The sequence below is a fragment of the Phaethon aethereus genome, assembly GCF_964289735.1.
Source record: "Phaethon aethereus genome assembly, chromosome: Z".
Classification (NCBI taxonomy): Eukaryota; Metazoa; Chordata; class Aves; order Phaethontiformes; family Phaethontidae; genus Phaethon; species Phaethon aethereus.
This window is the reverse complement of record NC_138577.1, coordinates 4,502,408-4,523,205: the sequence shown is the minus strand read 5'-3', so window position 1 is coordinate 4,523,205 and position 20,798 is coordinate 4,502,408. Positions and strand designations below refer to the sequence as shown.

The window sequence follows — 20,798 nt, the reverse complement described above, 5'->3', positions numbered from 1 at the left end:
CCCTATCCCAGGTTGCCGAGAGAGATGGTCGATGCCCCATCCCTGGAAACATCCCAGGTCAGGTTGGACGGGGCTCTGAGCAACCTGCTCTGGTTGCAGATGTCCCTGCTCACTGCAGGGGGGTTGGACTAGATGGCCTTGAAAGGTCCCTTCCAACCCAAACTACTCTAGGATTAACAAATTTGCGCATCTATGTTCAAGTCAATCTTCTCCATTTGTCTTTTTCCTGAATCTTATAATCATGAGCCTTTCTTCCACTGAATGTAATTTGTCTGCCCCTACATTTTGAGGTGTTTGTAGTGATGGAGCTGCAACTGAAATGAAAAATAATTTCAGTAAACTGTGATAGTGCCCCATTAATCTGTTTCAGAATAGAGATGAGAATTAAAGTTAGTTTTCAATTTCTAGAATTCTCATGCAAAGTCTTCCCTACAGATGTGAGCCTGACATTTGTTTTCAGTCACGTTTTCACTCAAAGATTAAACAAGAAAAATGCTACAACCACAGAAAAGACCACGTTTTGACTTGAACAAGAGAATTACTTCATTGCACACAAACACCTTTCTAGCAGCCTAACATTTACAGGGCTCACTACCTTGACTGAGATTTTTGTCAAGGGGGCAGAACAGAGGTGCAAAATTTGCTTCAAGAACTACACCACACTATCTGAATTGAAGTTACAGCAGCAAGAAATTGTCACTAGATTTATGGAATCCCATTTTCTCATAACAAATGGGCAAATGCCATTGCTTTAACACTGCTGATGGCTGCTTCTGTAACATTTGCCTAAGAAAACAGGTTATAGTCTATAGGCTGAAGACCTTGTACCTTGCACACTAACTTTTTTGGTTTGTTTTTTGTGTCTTTGTTTAAATCTTGCTATGTGAGATCTTAGATCCAAGACTTCATAAAGCAACACACTGAGAAGGAACACCGCTATATTGACTTAGACTCTGGTTCATCACTGGTGTAGCTGGATTGAAGTTGCACTCCTATGAAGACACTGTCCACTACAATCCACTAACACTAACTTTGAGAAAAGGATCAATTGATGGATGTAAGAATAGAATCCTTCCTCTCATACCAGTTATCTTCCCCCTGATGCAACTGGGGTTCAAGAACTCATAAAGCTCGGAGGGAGATACACAAAACCTTTGGAACTAGCACAGAAAGGGTCTCAAAGACAACAGTAACAGGAAAGACCAATTTGAAATGCTTAGGTATAATACAAATGAATCAAAGTCAGCAATTAAAAAAGTTCATTGGCTTACATACAGAATTGTATTCAGCACAGACAACAGTTCCTATCAAATCCTTAAGTCTGAGTTTCAAATGAAAATATGTGTAGCTGCTTTTATATTCTGACTTGACAGTGCTTTCTATATACTGGCAATTAGCATTTCTATCTATTCCAGACTAAAATGTCTATGCACCAGCTAGTAGCAACATTAACTATATTACCTGTCTTTGCAAACAGCACCTCAGCTAGCTGTATAGCAAGCTGTCTCAACAAAAGCTTACTGCAGAATATAGTCTGGCTGGCCTAGTGTCTCAACCACCAAAATGTATATTACTCATGGTTTCTTTTCCCTCTGCAGGCGGTGGTAGAGAAAAGGTTCTCCACACTATGCTCACTTAGAAACATTAGAGATCTGCAATAATGATGCAAATGTTAAGTTACTTTTATATCTACCCTACTCCTCTTGGAATTTTACATCATTTTGCATCCCTGCAGAATTGACCAATCTTTTTACTTGCATCACCACCATCCCATATTACAGCGACAATGTCATCTACTCACTTAAATGTACGTAAGCAGGCATACACATTCATCAAATGGCACGACTCAAAGCTACAGCAGTTCATTCCTGCTTGTGAATGATGTGGTAAACACAGAGGTCCTGATCTCATTTTCTTGCAACAGAAAATATAAAGATTCAGTAATTCAGTATGAAACAATACTGTTTCTTCCAAGCACCTGCTAGAGGGATGAGCTAATATCTTAACCAATGCTAAATAAAAAGTACAAGTGTGAATTCTTAAAAATTATTTACACAGATCTGCAGTGGCACTCATCCTTAAAAGGAGTTGGACAAGATTATTCCATGGAGACCATTCTGTGATAGACACTGGGGTAGAAAAGCAGACCCCTAGGGAAGTTCCAGTAAAGGGTAGCATTGGCAACCAGAGTAAATGGATATTTACACATTAGCAGTAGAGGTGGGCAGTTAGTTTGCTAACAGATTCTCCCATTCTTCGAAGGAGAAAGAGAGCCTGTTAAGTGTAGGAAAAGGATATTAAGTAATGTCTAAAAGAGCCCTGGACTCCAGAAGAGAAAGGTCTTACAGAACTGGAAGTACAGGCTTCTCTCTCAGCAGAAACTCAACAAAACAATAGTAAAACTGGCAGCTGGGGCACTCAGCTCCCACAATTATGAATGCTCCCCCAAGTGCCTCCAACCCCTTAGATTTACTTTTATTTAAGCAATTGGTCTTATAACAAAAAGAAGTTGGTTCTCCCTCTCCCCCAGAATCCAAAAGCAGACCTTTTTTCTTTGAGCGTATGCAACACAGAAAGATTACTTGCTCAAAACAGTAACTGTATCTCCTCTCCCTGCCTCCCTCCTCCCCATATACACATATTCAGGACATACTACATCCAAGAAAGAAATGTTTATGTATGGGCATATTTAGTGGAATATAAACCAGGAACCATTACACAACTTCTCATAATCAGAACTCTTTTACGAATAAAGTTTACATAGTATTTTATACAGTACATTCAAAATCATTACATCAAATACAAAATGCAGCATCTGAACTGAGGAAAATGACTTAAGTAACCTTCCTTATAAATGGATGTATGCTAAAAAATTAACACATCAAAATAGCCAGAAAAGCAGGAGGCACAGGATACAATTAACCTCTCTAACACTGTGGGAAAAGAAAAAAGTCATTGAACAACTCCCATTTACTTCAGCTTAAACTTTAAGGATGTCCACAGGGGACGCAAAAGTCGAACGTGAGGTACAAAAGATACTCTGTTAGAACCTAACATCTGAGCCGCTCATTGCTCATTCCAGGGCCAGCAGCTAGTTTCTTCCAGTTCTGCAGAGTGCCAGGCCAACAAGTCGTCTTGATGAACAGTATATGCTTCTGTTGCCTTTCCTAAAGACATACTTCTTCCTGGTCATATGCGCAACAAATTGCCTACAAAGGCAAAAATACAGATATAAGGTGGGTCTCTTCAATTCACTTTATCCTTCTCCCAAATCCTGAGATGCTAGCCCAGTCCTGTCAGACAAAATATAACAGCCAACAACAGTCAGTGTTACCTTTATTTTTCTCTCGATGATAGAAGGATAGCACCTCAAAGTTCAAGAGCAATTTTTCCAGGGTGCCATGGAAACCAAGCAGAAGTAAAATATTTATTTCTTTTCTTGTTGTCCATATGGTCTGTTCAGATGCAGATCTTATCAAGGAGTCTTTACTCTCTGTTCAAAGTCAGGTGGAGAGCAGCCTGCAAACTTGTAAGCTTCTAAATGGCGAGGTCAAGCAACACAGAGATGGTAGTGTTCAGGACTGGGAAATAAGAGGCATGCAATACAGCTTGGCTTCACTCAAGAGTCAGCAGGGAGCTGGCCACAAGTCTTAACGCTCAGAGACAGAAAACAGGGAGCATGCAAAAGCAGCCTATGGAAATCATGAGCTAACAGCTTTGCTGGGAAACTTGCCCTCCAGTTCCCTGCTCTCAATATAACGCCATAGCTTCCAGCAGCTGCAATTTGTATCTCTCAAACTCTGAAGCAGTCTTACGGGGGGTAAGATGAACCACAACACAGATTTACTACCCCCAATCACATGTTCAAAAAAAAAAAAAGCCATCAAAACCAGTAACTTCTAGAGGCCCTGCATCTAGTAAGGATGACAAGTGTACAACAGCATTCACAATAGCAGTTCTCCAGAGATTAACTGGGGGGGTGTGGGGTGTGGGTGTGTGAAAAACAACAAAAAAAACCCCAACAACAACAAAGAAAAAAAGCTTATCATGTGGACCCACAGGCTCCGAGGACATGGATGTCTGTATTTTAAAATGTCATTTTTGAAATACCTTGGAATTCCTACACTGCTTTCATTTGTTACGCTATTATAACCAAAAAAGGTTTTCCAGTTGCTGTATTACTTTGCAGTTTCTCACAGTATCTTTAGAAATGTAAATACAGTGCTTCAACTGGGATAGAAGTTTGCAAGCTTGAAAATCCCACAGCCAAAAGTACCATGTTCATTACATGTCCAAGCAAACTAACGTTGATGATAAGTCATCCATATTTCGTCTGAGAACACCACACTAGAAAAGGTCTTCAGACTTTCTGACAAAAGCTTTCCAGAGAACACAAAACCACCATCTCCTCAAAGAAATAAAGGATCAAAACTCTATTATCGCAATAAAGGAAGCATAACCAGGAACACATGCTCTAAAAACATCCATTTAGGAAAAGAATCAGAGCTCTGTGTAGCCAGTAAGATGTTGCACCACATCATGTAGCAGGCTGCTATGAAGCGAGTATGTTCAGCAATTCGGACTAGCTGAGAAATCACCATCTGTCCTCCACTCATTATACCATGCCTATCAAAACAGTTGATCAAGCAATTCCTTTTAATATTTAAATTACCACTGAAATGCTCCAACTAAAGAGCCAGAGGACTAGCACGGTCTTCCAGACCAGCAGCAATGTTAAATACCTTTCTTTTACTTACAAGTTACATAACAAATGAAGAACCTAACAGATTAATCTCAATTTCATTTCACACCACATGCGGTTACTTTTTCTTTTTTCTGTTTTGTATTAGTAAGCAATGTCATGCAGTGGGTTAAGATGACAGCCAATGCAGTTTCACAGATGAACATTCTGCGTCATCCTTAACAGGCCTAAGCAGAATCAGAAGTATCAAAGGACAAAGTATCTTTCTAGGAAGACATATCCGTCACAATACTGGCTGATCTATCCACACCAAATTGGTTTGTTAACAGCAGACAGCAATCTCATAGAAGATCATACTTTCAAGACACACACAGAGCTCGGCATACACATTTCAGGACTAGCACCAGACAGACATTAAAAAAATGACCTTTATCTCAAGTTCTCCAACCACTATTACTGGTAGATGCAGTAAAAGCTTCTCCCACAAGCTAACAGGTACAGCTACCAAGGGCTAAGTCAATTTTTGTCAAGCAGTCCGTCATCCTCCAAGTGGGTGAGCAGCTGATGCTACTGCATGAGTGGGCTGTTTTGCAACTGATGGACAGCTGAAAAAAGATGTGACATTTTGATTAACCTTCTCAAACTAGAAAGTATTTGGGGTAGTGAGGGGGAGGGATTAGCTCTGCAGGATATTAATCTTGTCCACGTTCCTTGAAATCTATGCTAACTTGGCAAAAAGATTACTCTCAGAACAACAGTTACAGGATCTTTTAATACCTCATTTCAAATGGAAGCTGCCTCTGGACAGCTTCCCCTATGAATTGCACACCCATCTCGAGAAACCCAGGAAGACAAGTGAACACAGGACAGAAACATAAAGTGCTCAATGCAGGGAAGCCACTACACCCAGAATGACCCCTGTTGCAGCCCAAGCCATGTATACTTAGCAGAAAATCTGTGAAACAGAGCATACATTGAACTTGATCCATGTCCCAAACAAGAGGCTATCTCTAAAGATGAGGGATATGAGAATTCAGAGAAATTATATATTTTAGTTATATAAAATTCAAGTTTTATGTAACTAAGGCAGGCAGTGTTTCCTGCAAGATATTTCAAATTAAGTTAAGGTTTGAGCCATAGAGGAAGCTTCTCCAAACAACATATTGGTGAAGAGAATTGAATGGTACTTGCGCTGTGACTGTTATATTATTTTGATAAATATGTAAATACATGAATTGTCTGACAACCACTCACAGCAATGGCCATATTTTATGAGAAATATTAAAGAAAATTCACAACCTGCAAGGAAGCCATAGAAGTGCTTGAAGAGTTTCAGTGTTCAGATACAAGACAGCAGTATCTTATTTTAAAAACGTATTTGTATGTTTGCCGAGATACTATATTGCCTTGTGTGCTTAGCAAAGGCAAAAATCAAGAAAGCAACTTAATAGCCAAAGTGCCTAACTACAGACCTCTGCTCTCCTAAGACCCAGAAGCAGAATACAGGACCCCACAACAGATACTACTGACAGAAAATCTGAGAGTGTGCAGGGGACACCCTTACAACAAGAATCAAAAATCTATTTCCTGAGCTTCACTGCCCAGAGCTAGACAGAAGGAAGACTTAAGATCACGGACAAGTCCTGAAGTCTTCGGCATCTTGCTCATGATCCACACCCAGAACATACATCTGAAGATGAAGCCCACCAGCACTCTTGCCTCACATGCAATTGCTTAACAGTTAAAGCACTTTCCCAGGCCAAGGAAGTTTCTTTTGCTCACTCCACCTAACAGGAGTCACCCCTGATCTACCATCATCTGCTGAGGTGGCAGTTGCCCTGCTCTCTCTCTGTCCTGTTGCAGCCAGAGATGAGAGTTTCAACAGCTTGAGGAACGTTAGCATTCAAGTGAACAGTTATGTGGCTTCTCACTGCAAGAAGAGCTGCTTAAAACCTTCTTGGAATGTCTGTGGTTATTGGCCAAAACATTAAAGGGTTCCCACATAATGAACAAACATGCTGACATTGGGCTCCAGTAAAAATGTCTTCCTATCTTTGAACAGGCTATTACAACATTTTTAATATGTCTGCCACCAACACAGCTTGCAACAGGCACAATCACTTCAGTAGGCCTTCTCTTCTCCTACTATAGTCATCTGAGATGTATAGGGGACAGCAACACATTGATTTTTGGCTACTAACTGTGCTTAGACAAGGCATCGGTCTGCAAGACAGGTACTTGGGACATAAGCAGAACATTAGACACTCAAAATTTAAATACAAAGCAACTAAAAAAGTATTTTCATTATTAGCTTTCTTAAATGGACACACTTGAATTCTTTCCCTGATATGGCCATTAAGTTTATAGTCAAAGCACAAGTTGAAATAATTTCAAGTATCAACAGAGGAACTCGACTTGAAGCCTGCCACAAAACTAAGAGGAAGTAAAGACCAGTTCTGGTTCTGTAACTCACCAATTCAACTAAACAGTATCTTTGAAATTCTGCATTTAAGCAAAACTCAAGAGTCTGCTTCTTTTGCATCAGGCTTCTCTGTATCCAGTATCTAAGATAACCCAAGCATGCAAAGAAACGGTCAGTTTACCTACAATTACAGGCAAAGGCTCCAAATGAAAGCTTTCATTTCTGGACCTACTGAAACTTGTTTGTACATTTCAAAATAAAAAGCCACAATTTGGGGGATCTCTTCTGAACAAATGCTGAAGTCAGATTACTGTGCAGCACTTGTCCAAAGGGATTTCCCCAATCTCATTGTTCTTCTGCCAATTTTGAAGCATATGCAGTGAGATGTGAACTTACTCCAGCTCCCAATTGTTCTGTTGTATCCTGCTGGTCTGCTTCAAACAATGCAGCATGACAGAAGCCAACGAAAGCTGTTCATGATGAGACTATGGCATTGTATACAGTAAATTTTAGAAGCTTTCCACCAATCAGCACTGCAACCAAGTCAGAGTAAGTGAACAGAAACAAGTAGTAAACAAGACATGGGAAATTACTTTTATTAAATTAGCAGGTGTAGATTACAAACAGGATTAAATCAGTAGGGCACCCATTAACTAGCTATTTGTGTTCAAAGCTGCAGCAGTAAAAGAACTGCAGTATGTTGTTTATCCTACAAATTCTTCCTAGACTAACAGCCTGAGCTACACAATTGGGAAGTTTTTCCTCTAAAATTGCTCTAGCCATCATAAAACATTCACACCAGTAAAAACAGCATCCAGGTGTTCTGTTGCAGTACCAAGAAAACTAAATTGGCCGACTTCTACAAAAGAAGAATATAATGAGGAGAAGAATCTTTGCCACACTGAGTAGCTGGCCTGATACAAGGACACCAATTACCACAGTAAGCCAAGAAATAGCTTAGCATTGACTTGGGCTCATTACAGCCCCGATTCCTTTATTGGAGGAAAAATAAGTACTATTATGAGATAATTTGGGGATCAATATTGACAATAAAGCTCAGTCCACATTCTTCCTTGAGTGACCAACATGTTGTCTTATTCTTCCTAGTTAGACCTTTGTACAGGGATCCACTAAGCAGGGAAATTACTAAAGTAATCACAAGTGGCTATTTTTCATTTGCTTAAAATTCAACAGCTCCGGCATTAGTTGTTAACCTGACAAACAAATTAATGGCATATAAAAATCAAGCAAGTTTTAACATTTATTAATTTTGACTCTTCCTGCTCCTTACCATTAAGGCAATCCTAATGAGGAGCAACAGTAACTAGCAGGTAAATAACTTCCACAAATTCCAACAACTTTCCACCCCTAAATTTGCTTTCCATATCACTGATACTCTAAACGGGAACAATGCTGTAAACTTACACTCCCTAACCAAATAATACAGTTTATAACAGTGAGGCAAAGAGATGGCATTATCACACACCTTACAAAAATTAATCTCAATTTATAGACTGAAAAATGACAGTAGATTAAAAGCTTGTACGGTTACCTGGGAAAAAGCAGCAGAGCCAAGGCCAGAATCCACATCCCCTGAACCTTTACCCAGTGCTCCAGTTAGTACACGATATAGTCTCCAAAATTCAATGATTTTTCCTCCTGACTCAAGAGGGAAGCTTCTTTGAACTATGCAGCATTTTACTATTGGGTAAGTACCTTGCACATTTATATTTTTACATGGTAACCTACCTCAAATGACATGCCAATACTTTCTGCTTGGCATACCAACCCTGTAACAAATTAAGTGGGTAAGTCACATGGCTTCCTGAATTGCACGAGCTGAAAACTGGCAGTCCTAGGTTTCTTTGTTTAATACTCTAAGACTTCCTTTTTCTGGATGACATCAATATTATAAGATGCTGTAACCTGAACTATGTCGATACTAAAACTTAACCTTACTTACAAGAATTCAGTCCTCAACATCAGCCACAGCTATGCAACAAACCAAGTTAACAGCTATGTTTTCGTATTTTTAATAAAACCTCACTCAATTACACTTGGGCACAATCACCACTCTTAATTTCAATCAACACCACATTAGAAGGCTAGAAAACTTAAGCCTTCAAACACATCTTCTAAAGAATGACTTACCTACACTAGAGCAAGGCCCCAACTGCTGTAATACGCAGTGCCTGCGCAGTGCCCTGCTGATGCACGTATATTCTCTGTATACAGATATCTAGAATAAGGTCTTGCTGCTAAGTGGCCATTCAAGTAGGAGTGTTGGTAGAGGAAAAATATGCTATTAGAAAAAAAAGCATTATCTTAGGCTTTCATTAATCCTGCATCCTACCCTACATACCAAATACTACAAATATGATGCTACGAATCAAACAGGAGAAAGCAAGGAAAATTTAACTTGAGGCTATAATGTGGAAGTTATGTAGGAAGGGTTAAGGAAAGAGGGAATGATAGTATTTAACTTCTTGGCTTACTCTGCTTTGACCATTCACTGCACTGTCACATGCCCATCCATGATGGCTCTTCTCAATAAGTAGGAAAACCAGACAGTGTTGACCAGTTCACAAAAGAACATTTTTAGTAAGAAATGCTCCAAGCATTCTTTTCACAATCAAGCTTCAAAAAGATATTTAAAGTCAGTTTCTGAAGACAACTAAACAACTTCCGTTCTGCTTATCCAGCTCCTGTTGTATTTATCCAGCTCCTTCCCTGAGTAAGCATTTGATACTTCCACATGGTTAGGTTTTTTTAGTTCATCTGAACCATCTTATTTTTCTTTCACCAGCTTAAAAGAAATTGAGAAATTTGTGAACAGCCACCAGCAGATCTTCCATTTTACCATTTTTAAATTTAGTTTTGTGATAAAACATCCATTAAAAAACTAGTTGTGTAGTTCAAGGAAATTCATAAGAGTACTTTTCAAACAGATGCAGGTCGTGTCACCAACACTGTCCTACTGATTGCTTACCTCAAGTTTAGAAAATAAGTTTCATAGACACTCGAAGTCAAACTTGACACGAATTTTTATTTCCCATTACATGTCCATGCAGCATCTAAAGGTGTTCTGCAACCTACAGTTTGAACATGTCATTTTACACATATGTAATTAGGGCCAGCATCCTTGTGTCTACAACCACCCCATCCTGAACATTTAGAAACTAAGATGACCTGGGCCCATTTACCTTTGAGCAGGAGATGGTCTTGGAAAACCAGATGCCAGCTTCTGCCACTCCAGCTCCAAGACAGACCTCACTGAGGTTAGTGCAATCTCTCAGAGCACTCCTGTTCTCTCTCTGCACACTAATGCACGTTGCACAGCACAGCACTACAGAACACTGGACCAGTTGAAACCTGTCATCATAAAATTCTTGAAAGCAGCTCTCAATATAGATTAGAAGACACCACAAAACGTCAGAAGAATAAGCCCAAAGTCAACTGCTTTGCACTTGCCTCTTTCAGCGACAACAGACTCCTTCTGCAGGATCATCTTTTCACGCTTATGTTCAGGCAATGCAGGTGGACTCTATGCACCTGGCAGGCAGCTGCCTGGCTGTTTTCTAGGCTTGACATTCAGGCTGCACAACAGTATTTACTAAGAGGAAGTCAGGAAGCTACACGGCAAGCTGCCGGAGGAGTACGTACGCATGGGGCCAACTCTGAGATGAAGAGATGTTGCACACAATAGAAGTTACTGCAAAGCACACCATCATTCTGTCCTCACTCCCCTGCCGAGGCCAAAGCCTGGTACGACACACTTAGAAAGCACCAAGAACTTCCTTTAGTCTTTCATACAGAGAATGTAGAGACAAGATTCAAGTCCCACCTTATTTGCAGGACTGAGAAAAGCAAGGGCAACTTGATCCTCCTGCTACACTTTTCCAGTGAGCACATCCAAAGCCTTCACAGCACCAGCTATCACAAGGAAGATCAGTGGATTCTGAAGCTAATCTTAGCTAGAAGCTAATCTACTAACACTCCCCAAAACCTCAGCCATCTCTTGCATACTTCCAGGAAAAGATCTCTTTGGCTTTGTTCTAAAGCTTTGTTCAAATTATTTTTATTGAAATTCCAACAAGAGCAGAGTGGGCTCTGCTTCACCCTCAATAATCCTGTCATGAGAAAGACGAGCCAGCTTATCAACAAACAATTTACAAGCACACTCTTCCTGTAATCTCAGCAATAAAAAGGGTGCTTTAGTGTATTCTGATGTACTGTCTTAGATATCTATACTTATTTTAGAAAGCTTAAGATGTTCAACTATAGTCTTCAAACATTTATAGAACCAATTTACATTTAAGTGAATGCATCCAGACTGAAATACAGTATGTGGTTTGAGGACATTCTTCATACACAGCAGTTCTCAACTTGTGAGCTATGATTAAAAATCCATGTCCACACCCAATTTCAATAGCAAATTATCCCAGCTCTACTACAAGCCTACAGACAGTGCCAAGTTCTGCTTCTGGGAAAACAGACTTCACCTCTGTGTGGACAGCAATGTTATTTTAGGATCTACTGTGCCCATCCAACTGCCTGCTGTTGTCCTCTTAGCTAACTACTCATACCTTAGCAGATGTTGGGAATTCGCCTAAAACATTTCCAGAGGAACCTCCCCACCACCACCCAGTATAATTGTTGAAATGACCTATCTCCTATGGCCTTAACCTGAGAAGAAACAAAGGAATTTCTGTATTGCTATCCTCTGAAGTAACCTATTTTGGGGGAAGATCTTAAAAGCTTGAAAACAATCTATTCTAGAAGCTACGTTAGACAACTCTGCTCTCCTGGTGATCAAAAGCATCCCTAAAACTAGGTTACTGCATGCAGCTATGTGATCACTTTCCTGAGAAATATTCCCAAGGAATTAAAAAAAGAACATGCGAGTGGTAGCACAGGTTATATTCAAGAAAAACTGTGCCCTTTCCACCTAAATTAGAAGTTACTTTTTACTCAGTTATGTGAAAAAGGCATCAAAATGTCACCATTTTTAAAGATTTGTTTTCTCTCAAACAGCAGTTCCAAGCCAGTTGTCCTATCTTTAAACAGGTCTTTTCTTTGCCTAGTTTCCTTCTGCAGTTAACTCCTTTGTAGACACTTCGATCAGCACAGCAAGTTCCATGTATGGAGGCCAGTATTAACTAACAAAGTGCGCCAGCCTTTAGAAAACAATTTTGACATGTGCCGTAAGCTATGCCTAGGCTGCTTATCTTATCTGTACTGTGAAGTCACAGCTTGGAATGAAGAAAGGACTGCAGGACAAGCAAGCGAAGGAGTAACATGAGCATAATAGAGAAATTCCTAGTTTCTTTAGAGAATTTTGACCATGTCAAATGGTCTTGCCTTCAACGTGTTTGATGAACTTGCACTAGATTCTGCAGTTTTAAGTACCTGCATCCTTGCAGAATACATCAGAAATGCAACAAAATTAAGATGTACTGGATTTATTTTGGGGACACTGTAAGCAAGTGTAAGAAAAGTAGTCAAGTGTCAATAGCATTAGTCATTTGATGTTAAAAGAGCAGCCTTTTAGGATCAGAAGTCACATGAAAACGAACTCCTGGATATGCAGATCTTTGCTTCACAAAAAACCTGCAAAACATTACAGCCTTCAGCAGCAGTCAATATGTATAACTACATTTTTACATTCTTAAGGAAAAAAATATTGAAAAGGTATTCAGAACACAATGCTTTAATACCATCACCACACTATTTCCTCAGGACAGTCAGGGTGTGGTTGGTTCCATGATAGCAGTTTATAAAGTTACCAACCTTCACTATTGCCTGAAGTGAAAGAAAGGTACCAGGTATGCCTTTATAATACTACTACTTCATCCTACTAAGCTCAAAGAAACACCAGCATTAGTGAAGTGGGTCAGTAAGCGGCTCCTAATTTAAATGCCAGACATTAGCATTGATAAAAAGTATGCAGAATTCACCTCATAGTTGAAGCAGAAGCCGGGTGCTTCAGAAGTCTAATTGTTCACTGTAAATCCCACAAATCAGCTACACTTCAAAAAACAATGTCCGAATTTGAGCCCTTCTTGTTATCTCTCTCACTTAAGTCAGAATTGGGATGCTGCTGAAAACAAAGCAAAAATAAGCTTCTAAAAACCAGGAAATGTAGCACAGGGATGCTACCCTCATGTTAAGCAAGAAGGACAGAGGGCACAGATAAGACTACATTTTCTACATACGTATCGAACTGTTAAGCAAGAAAAAACATTTTTCAGATAATACCTTCCAAAACTGTAACAGCACAGCAGGCTGGAAAGCAAGAGTTTGACAAGAGTGTTAGCCTTCTCTCTGCGCTGGAAGCAACTGCTGCATTTCGCCTAAAGCACTTGCACAGTACTAGCACACCAGCAAACAATCTCTGAATCGGGATTTAAAGGAAGTTGGTCTTAAAACCTTATTTCAGCCAGTAATCTGACAGATCACTTTTTCACCAACATTCAACATCGTTTTGCTTCTGTGCTGTAGTTGCATCTAATATAAAGCAGTGATAAAATCTACCTCCTCTGTAGAAACTCAGAACTTCCCATTAAAGCTAAGATTCAAGTGTTAAGTACTGTTCCACACATGGTATCAAAAGCAAGTTTACATAATAACTGTAATGTAACTACTACTATTAACTATGTAACTACTAAACTAATTATCCTTTCAAGAAGTTTAAGTTATCACTCAGGAAGTTGTTTGATGTTGTATCAAATCCTTTTACATTACTGAGATGAGTACACAAACGTCTGGCAAAAGAGAGGTATACTGTTATAGATGCATCTTTTAGCTGCCCCTAACTACAAATAGTCTTTGTCAGGACACGCATGAAAGCTGTATTCACCATGCAAAGCCAAAATGAATGAAAGCTAGAGATGCTGAGACTGATGGGAGGCACCTATCACTTTCTTTATCCTCCTGCATATACTGGAAGGGAAAAAAAAAAAAAGATGCACGTATACACTGAGTGATCTCATATGCTTCAGTTCAGCATTGCATCATGCAGACCGTGTAGAATAGGGGAAAACTGCCAGCAAGGAGATGAGATACAGCAATGCTCTGTGGGTTCAACAATGGGTAAGTGAAAGCAGAGTGCAAGATGGAATCTGCTGGGGAAGAGCAAATGCGTTATGACATGCAACAAGTGAAGACTACAGTTGTACCTGGGGAATACTCCATACAGGAAGGTCATCTCCATTACTACTCATCCTTCATAGGAGATAAGGCCATAATACAGTTGTCACATTACCCAAATGCTGGCATGGGAGCAGAATTCAACACTTGATACTGATGTGCCTAGTTACAGCTCAGAAAGGACACAGTCAGTGTGTCTGCACTAGTCTTCCCGATACGCAAGCTCTAGAGAAATATAAGGCATCACAAAGGAGTCTAAACTCAATGCTTTCCTTCCCCTAGCTTATTTTTAGATTTTAAAAATATAGGAGCTCCAACAGCCCAGGTCAACATTATCACGAACCTACTCCAACTAAACTATCTTATTAGTTGTACCTTATCAGTCATTTTACAAAAGCAACCACATTTTGTTAAGTTTTATTTAAAAGAAGCAAGAAGAAAGCATAAGGCATATCTACTCTCTTTTTAAGACGGAAAAACCACACAGTTGATCACACCAAAATACTGGGACACTGAAACTAGTGATTTGTGTTTCCTTGCTTTGGATTCCAGTACTCTGTATTGTCACCACTGAAATGACTTTTCAAATAATGAAGACAGACTATGAATATGCCAGTTCACTACTTATTACATGGCATGGTTTGGTTTGTTAAAGGCTTGGATTTCAGCTATCACTAGTTACAAACTATTTACTTCAACAGAACAATCTGTGCTAATAAGGAAGAAACTGCTCCATTAGAAGATGACTTGTATAAATGGATGCTTCTGCTCTGTTTCTTCACTAACTACTTCTTGTGCTCCATTTGTGTCAAAACTGCAAAGGAGAGCATAAACACAGGATCTGAAAGTCTACCGAATTCATTACGTATTTTAGAAAAGTGAACTCCCGTACCAACATTTAGTTTCAGGATACACAGGGATTATGCAATTAGAATCCCACTGGCTTGCTGGGAGGATTCAGCAAGATAACTACAAATTACTTAGAGGGCTAGTGTCAAAAGGACCTCTGCACTTATTTAGCCTCTGCTCTAGATTACTGACCCACTTATGAAAAGCTAAGCACCCCTGCTGTGCGATGCCAACACCCACTCCATCTGTTTGCTTCTGCTTTCTCAGAACCTCTATTAGTCTGCCTAAGAAGTTGTGTTAATTACCACATGAGCAGCTTTTGCACAGTACACACAGTATCAGCCTCACTTAGTATGTAGTCACCTTGACAAACAGCACAGAAACTGAACAATCCCAAACACAGTAGGGTTATCGATGACATACAGTAAGTACATGCAGATTTCTGAAGAGGCAATTTAATGCAACTTTTGTCCAAGCTGCTCTCAGTTTTGAGAACAGCTTGTAGGCATTCAGTTGCTTTAGGTTTCAATGATGAAAAAGTGTATTAGAGTTAAGTACTGTATCAAATTCCCTGGAAATCTCCAAGGGGATCAGAAACTTGTGAAACCACAACTGAAACTTCTGTTGAGGAAATAATGCAACAGTGGCAAATGGGAGCATCCCACAACACTTGCCAGTACCTACACTGAGTTAAACAGTGTTAGTAAGTAAATCTAAAGCTAGTTAGAAAAACACAAACCAACCAACCCACACAAACCCAAAGCCAAAAACCTTCCCCATGCAGAACGTTTGGAAAGTTAGCCCAGCGGCCACATCAGAACTTCATCTCAGCAGCTTACACCTCAAACATCCTACTGACTAGGAAGAAAAAAAAGTTTCAAATTCAGCATTTTATTATTTATCCCTGCTGATCTGCAGATCTTTAAGACATTCATTAAAGTGGGTCTCGAGCAGTGGTTTCAACAACTTACTAAATCCAAGAAAAAGTATCTCCAGAAGTCATTACAGTACTGAGTTGACATTTGTTCTTTCTTGGGAATCCAGACTGCTGCTGTCAAAGTGAAATAATATCAACAGTCCAACAGCCAACTATGAAACTCAAGAATTCTGTATAGCACTGCTGGCAACCCTGATATCATCTCGCTCCTTAATACCAAAGCCATTTCTTAGTTTAAAATTAAACCTTGTAGAATAGCCAACATCACTTGAAGAGCTCTCTAGCTACCAGCTTACTCCTAAGGTAGTCAAGAAAAGTAAAACCTAGGTCCAGTCCTTTTTACAGCTGACTGAAAGATGGATGAGAAACAGTACATCACAGCCAAACAAGAAATGCTGGTCACAACACAAAGGCTATACAGAGTACAACAGAGCTTCATATTCTATTTTAAAGAATTATTTACTAGGTCTACTTTAACACAAAAGGTCATGCAAGCAGGAGGAGATATACTCAAATGCAGACAACAAGTAGATTAGGAAAACAATGACAAATTGGCATACTGTTTGTGTCTCCTAACATCATCTTCAAAATTGAACTTAAGACAATTATTCTTCTGAAGTAGCAGTACTTACTGCCTCAGTACCCCTGCAGGAAAGCTCTGGGAAGTCTCTTTAAGAGGTTTAAAAGTTAGATACTCATTTTATATCAAGTAAATGGCATATTTAGCTTCTGTCAAATGAAACACCTTCCAATTAAGCATTTCATCTTTGTTGTGGTAGACTTGCTAAATATATAGAGTCATCTCATGTCAAGTCAAGAAATATATATCCCTACAGGTTCCAATCTTAGTCTACTGATATACACTAAAGACAAGAAACCTCTAATATTTTAATTTTGACTGTTTTACAGCTGGCAAAAGGAAGAAAGAAAAGGGGAAACCCAGAGAATTTTGGGACTGCTCTAGGTAAGAAATACAAGCCGAGGACAGCATTAGAAACAAAAGGTGAATAGAAAAGAGAGAGAACAGAATTAAAGTAGTCATTCATTCAGAGCATACTCATGATTTTCCCAGAAAGCTGTGTCAAATCTAAAAGAGAATGCTAAAACCATTATCAGGTAACAGCTATAACACATTTGATATATGGTAATCATTACTGACACCAGTCAAATCTAGATTGTGCTATGATTAATACAAAGTTTAAAAGTAGCTGGGATGAATCTGCTAATACAGAAATTAAGGTCATAAACCAGATGCAGTTTCTCTCTCCTAGAAACTATTTTAAGTGTTGAGGGGCTAAGTGCCCAGAATATTCCTGTGCCACCAGATCCTCTAACTTTTTCATAGAGAAAGACACCAGTGAAGTGATTTGGTACTTATGTTGCACCTAAGGAGCTTACAGAGGCACCTTAGTGGGATTTCTGTACAACATGAATCAAGAGCAGACTGCATTATACTTACAAGCATAACCCCTGCCTCTCGCACAGCAGTTGCTATGAATTAAGTTGAGAAAGTCAAAGGGGTAGTATGCAAGTTGTTCACCTAAATGTATATACGTATCAGGAGCAGAAGAGCAGTTCTAGAAATACTCCAGGTTATGAAATAGAAAGCACTTTCAGTAACCAATAACAAATAATTACAGTAAATAAACTGGTCTTCAGACAACCTGCCTCCAAAGATAAAATTTCCCTTCAAAAGAGAAAACAGATGCAGCTTGTACAATTTAGATGAAATTACCAGATACAACTGAAAATAATTACATGACTGAAGTGTTGACCAAGGAAAACTAGTCGTCTTTTTTTTTTTTTTTTTGAAGTGGAAATGTAGGTTCAAGTATGCCCCTCCGATTATAGACAGAGTTATTAAATAAAAGCATAAGGCAGTGCTACAAATTAAGAGGTGTGGTAGGCACCACTAGAATACATACAAATTGGAACCTCCATAGCAATGAAAATTGAAATGTAGAGATAATTATTAGAAGTTGTGACTTTACAAAGCATGTGATTCAGTTGTAAGCAAGCACCATATAAAACCAAAATAGGTTTTAAAGAATCAAAAGCATGCAACTGATTTTTTTTTAGTCATTTGTTCACAGGATAGCCTAAACATCCATTTAGTCATTTCTTAAGTGGTTGTAACATTTCAAACACAACAGCACTTACCTTGGTATTGTCACACATTTTGTATTGCAATTCTGAGTGGTAATTGCTTTCTCAAGCTCATCCAGCTGTCCTGTTTTCTTTAGCTTCTTGACCAAGCTTTTCACTGCTTTTTCACACCACTTTTCCTCCTGACCATTCTGCTCACCACCACCAGCCCCTCCAGAGCCACCAGCAGATTTTTTCCACCCCAGAAGTCTCTTCACAACTGGTGGAGTGAATGGCAATATGGATGACATGACTTTCACCAAACAGAACACTCAGCAAGCAATAAATTAGAGAATCCCGTCTGATCCCTAAAAACACAAACCAAAACAGAAACATTAGCACTGAGGTTTCACATGAAAAATACCTTGCTTAGGACCTTATATTACCAAATGCCATAGGACACTGCATCCCAAGAGAAGTCAGATAATAGTTCAGAAGTAGTCTGCATGACGGTTAGGTACTTCATCAATAAAGTTCAAATGCAAGTTTGCTGCAGACTCTTCAACACTTAGCATAGACCAAAGTTACTCTTGGATTAGACATTTAATTTTTCCTCAAGTCTTTCCTGGCTAAAGTCAACTCCAGAAAACACAGACATTAACTTGAGTCTACCTTTGCACCTAGACTGGCTGGTTTTAGTCATTTATTAAAATTTTCCACAAGTGACTGACAAATTGCATACAAATATATGCATGTTATGCCCAACTCCAAATTAATGGAGCAAGCAAAATTGTGTTTGGAATGTTATTTAGTCATTACAGCTTGACAGAAGTCTTCCAAGAGCCAGCCATTTCACAAGCCTTTTCTCATTTTGTTTATCATGTTTCAAATAACCACCAATTGTTCTTCCACTGGGGACAGCAATTTGAAATTCACTCGTAAGTTTGGTAACACACTTACTCCCATCTTTCAAACTAAAGTTCAATGGCCTACAGATAATGACTCTTCTCAACTGGCAGTACTTTAAATCATAAAGTTTTTCAAAATTCATTACAGGATATTTAAAATCTTAGTTTGCAGGCACCTGGGTAGTAGAACTGTCTGTTTTCAATTTTGATGGCCTTTCATTCTGTTATCAACCACCTGATGAGTATATTTATATAAAATGAGAGATGAGAAGGGATGCTGAAGCTTGGGCTATGTTTAGCATTCACTGCAATTTGTACTTCAAATCATTTAAAAAAAGAAATGATAGCCATTTAGAAAAAACATCTTGCTTTTGCAGCTTCTATCATGCTAGTTTTCAGTATTAAAACATAAGGCCCACACCAATCATATTATTTAGGGCAGACAGCTGTTAGAAATTGCTTGAGGACATAATGGTTCTATGGATAGAAGTATGGCACTGAAGTCAAACCCAACCTTATTTCCAGGCAGCAAACGGGTATGTGAACTCCAGAAAGTTACCTTATTTCCAAGCTGTGTAAGTTAGTTCAGTCAGCTGAAAATACCTTGCTATCGCTAAGAGCTAATACTAATTTCAGGCTACTTGCATTTGAGCTTTCAAGGCAGCTTATGTGCCTCTCCATCCTGTACAGGCACACACCTCACTTCTATCCAAAATATACCAACTTCATCATACTGAAACTTCTCATCTGCAAAACAGCACGGTTGATGTGGGATACTTCAGGCTACAGTATTCATGGCTAATTTATGCCTTGTCATGTCTTTGCTGTTTCAGTGAGGACCAACAACTCAGCAAACTAGATTATATTCTACAGGTAACTTTAAATCATAACTTTTCAACTTCCACAAACCAGAATATTCAGTAGGAATGACATTTCAGTTTCAACTAAATTATACCTTCATACACCAGCTTCTGAGAGGACCTAAAAAAACAACTGAAGCAAGAATTGTAGTTTTCTGGGGTCAAGGAGATAGATGTTCCAATAAATAGGGACTCAAGATTAACATTGGTAACTTCATGCAAGTGATTCAAAATAATCCTAAATCAGAGAATCACAGAATGGTTTGGGTTGGAAGAGACCTTTAAAAATCATCTCAGTCCTTAGAGGCTTAAACCCCCTGCCACAGGCAGGTTCATCTTTTACTAGATCAGGTTGCTCAAATCCCCTTCCAACCTGACTTTCAATACTTCCAGGGATGGGGCATCCACAACTTCTCTGGGCAACCTGTTCCAGCATTTCACCACCCTCATCATACTTATATCCAATCTCAATCTACTCTCTCAGTTCAAAACCATTGCCCCTTGCCCTGTCAGTAGAGGCCTTGGTAAAAAAACCAAAGCATTCATTTTCACACAAGACCATAACATGAAAAGAGTTTTTATTCTTTCAATAATGTTAAATTATTACAGAACTGGCCCAAATATTTCAGACTGCAGGCTTTGCAGATTGCAGAAGCATCACACTGGAGCCCTGGCTGCAGCAAACACAAGAAAAATAAACTCAATATCCAACATTGTCAAATCAAACACTGACTAGGACACTCAGGATACAATTTCACAGGGAGCCAAGCCAATGCAATGGCTTCCTGCCACAGGAAGCCCAGGTCTCCTTCCTTTCTTTCCTGTGGCACCACCACCACCTCCGCACCAGCACTAATATCTTTCCACAAAGGCTCAGCTAGATAAC

The 20,798-nt window shown here is 39.2% G+C and overlaps 1 protein-coding gene across 2 annotated transcripts in view; it reads right to left on the bottom strand.

Moving 5' to 3' along the window:
* LOC309415642 (mothers against decapentaplegic homolog 2) overlaps positions 1 to 18,455 on the bottom strand; it is a gene marked incomplete at its 5' end in the record, with an annotated part of 39,050 nt that extends 20,595 nt beyond the window's left edge. For both annotated transcript variants that reach the window (XM_082013234.1, XM_082013235.1), the window contains one exon: positions 18,220 to 18,455. In XM_082013234.1, coding sequence (XP_081869360.1) covers positions 18,220 to 18,455 — 236 coding nt within the window. The remainder of the gene's footprint in view (positions 1 to 18,219) is intronic.
* Positions 18,456 to 20,798: the final 2,343 nt, after the last annotated feature.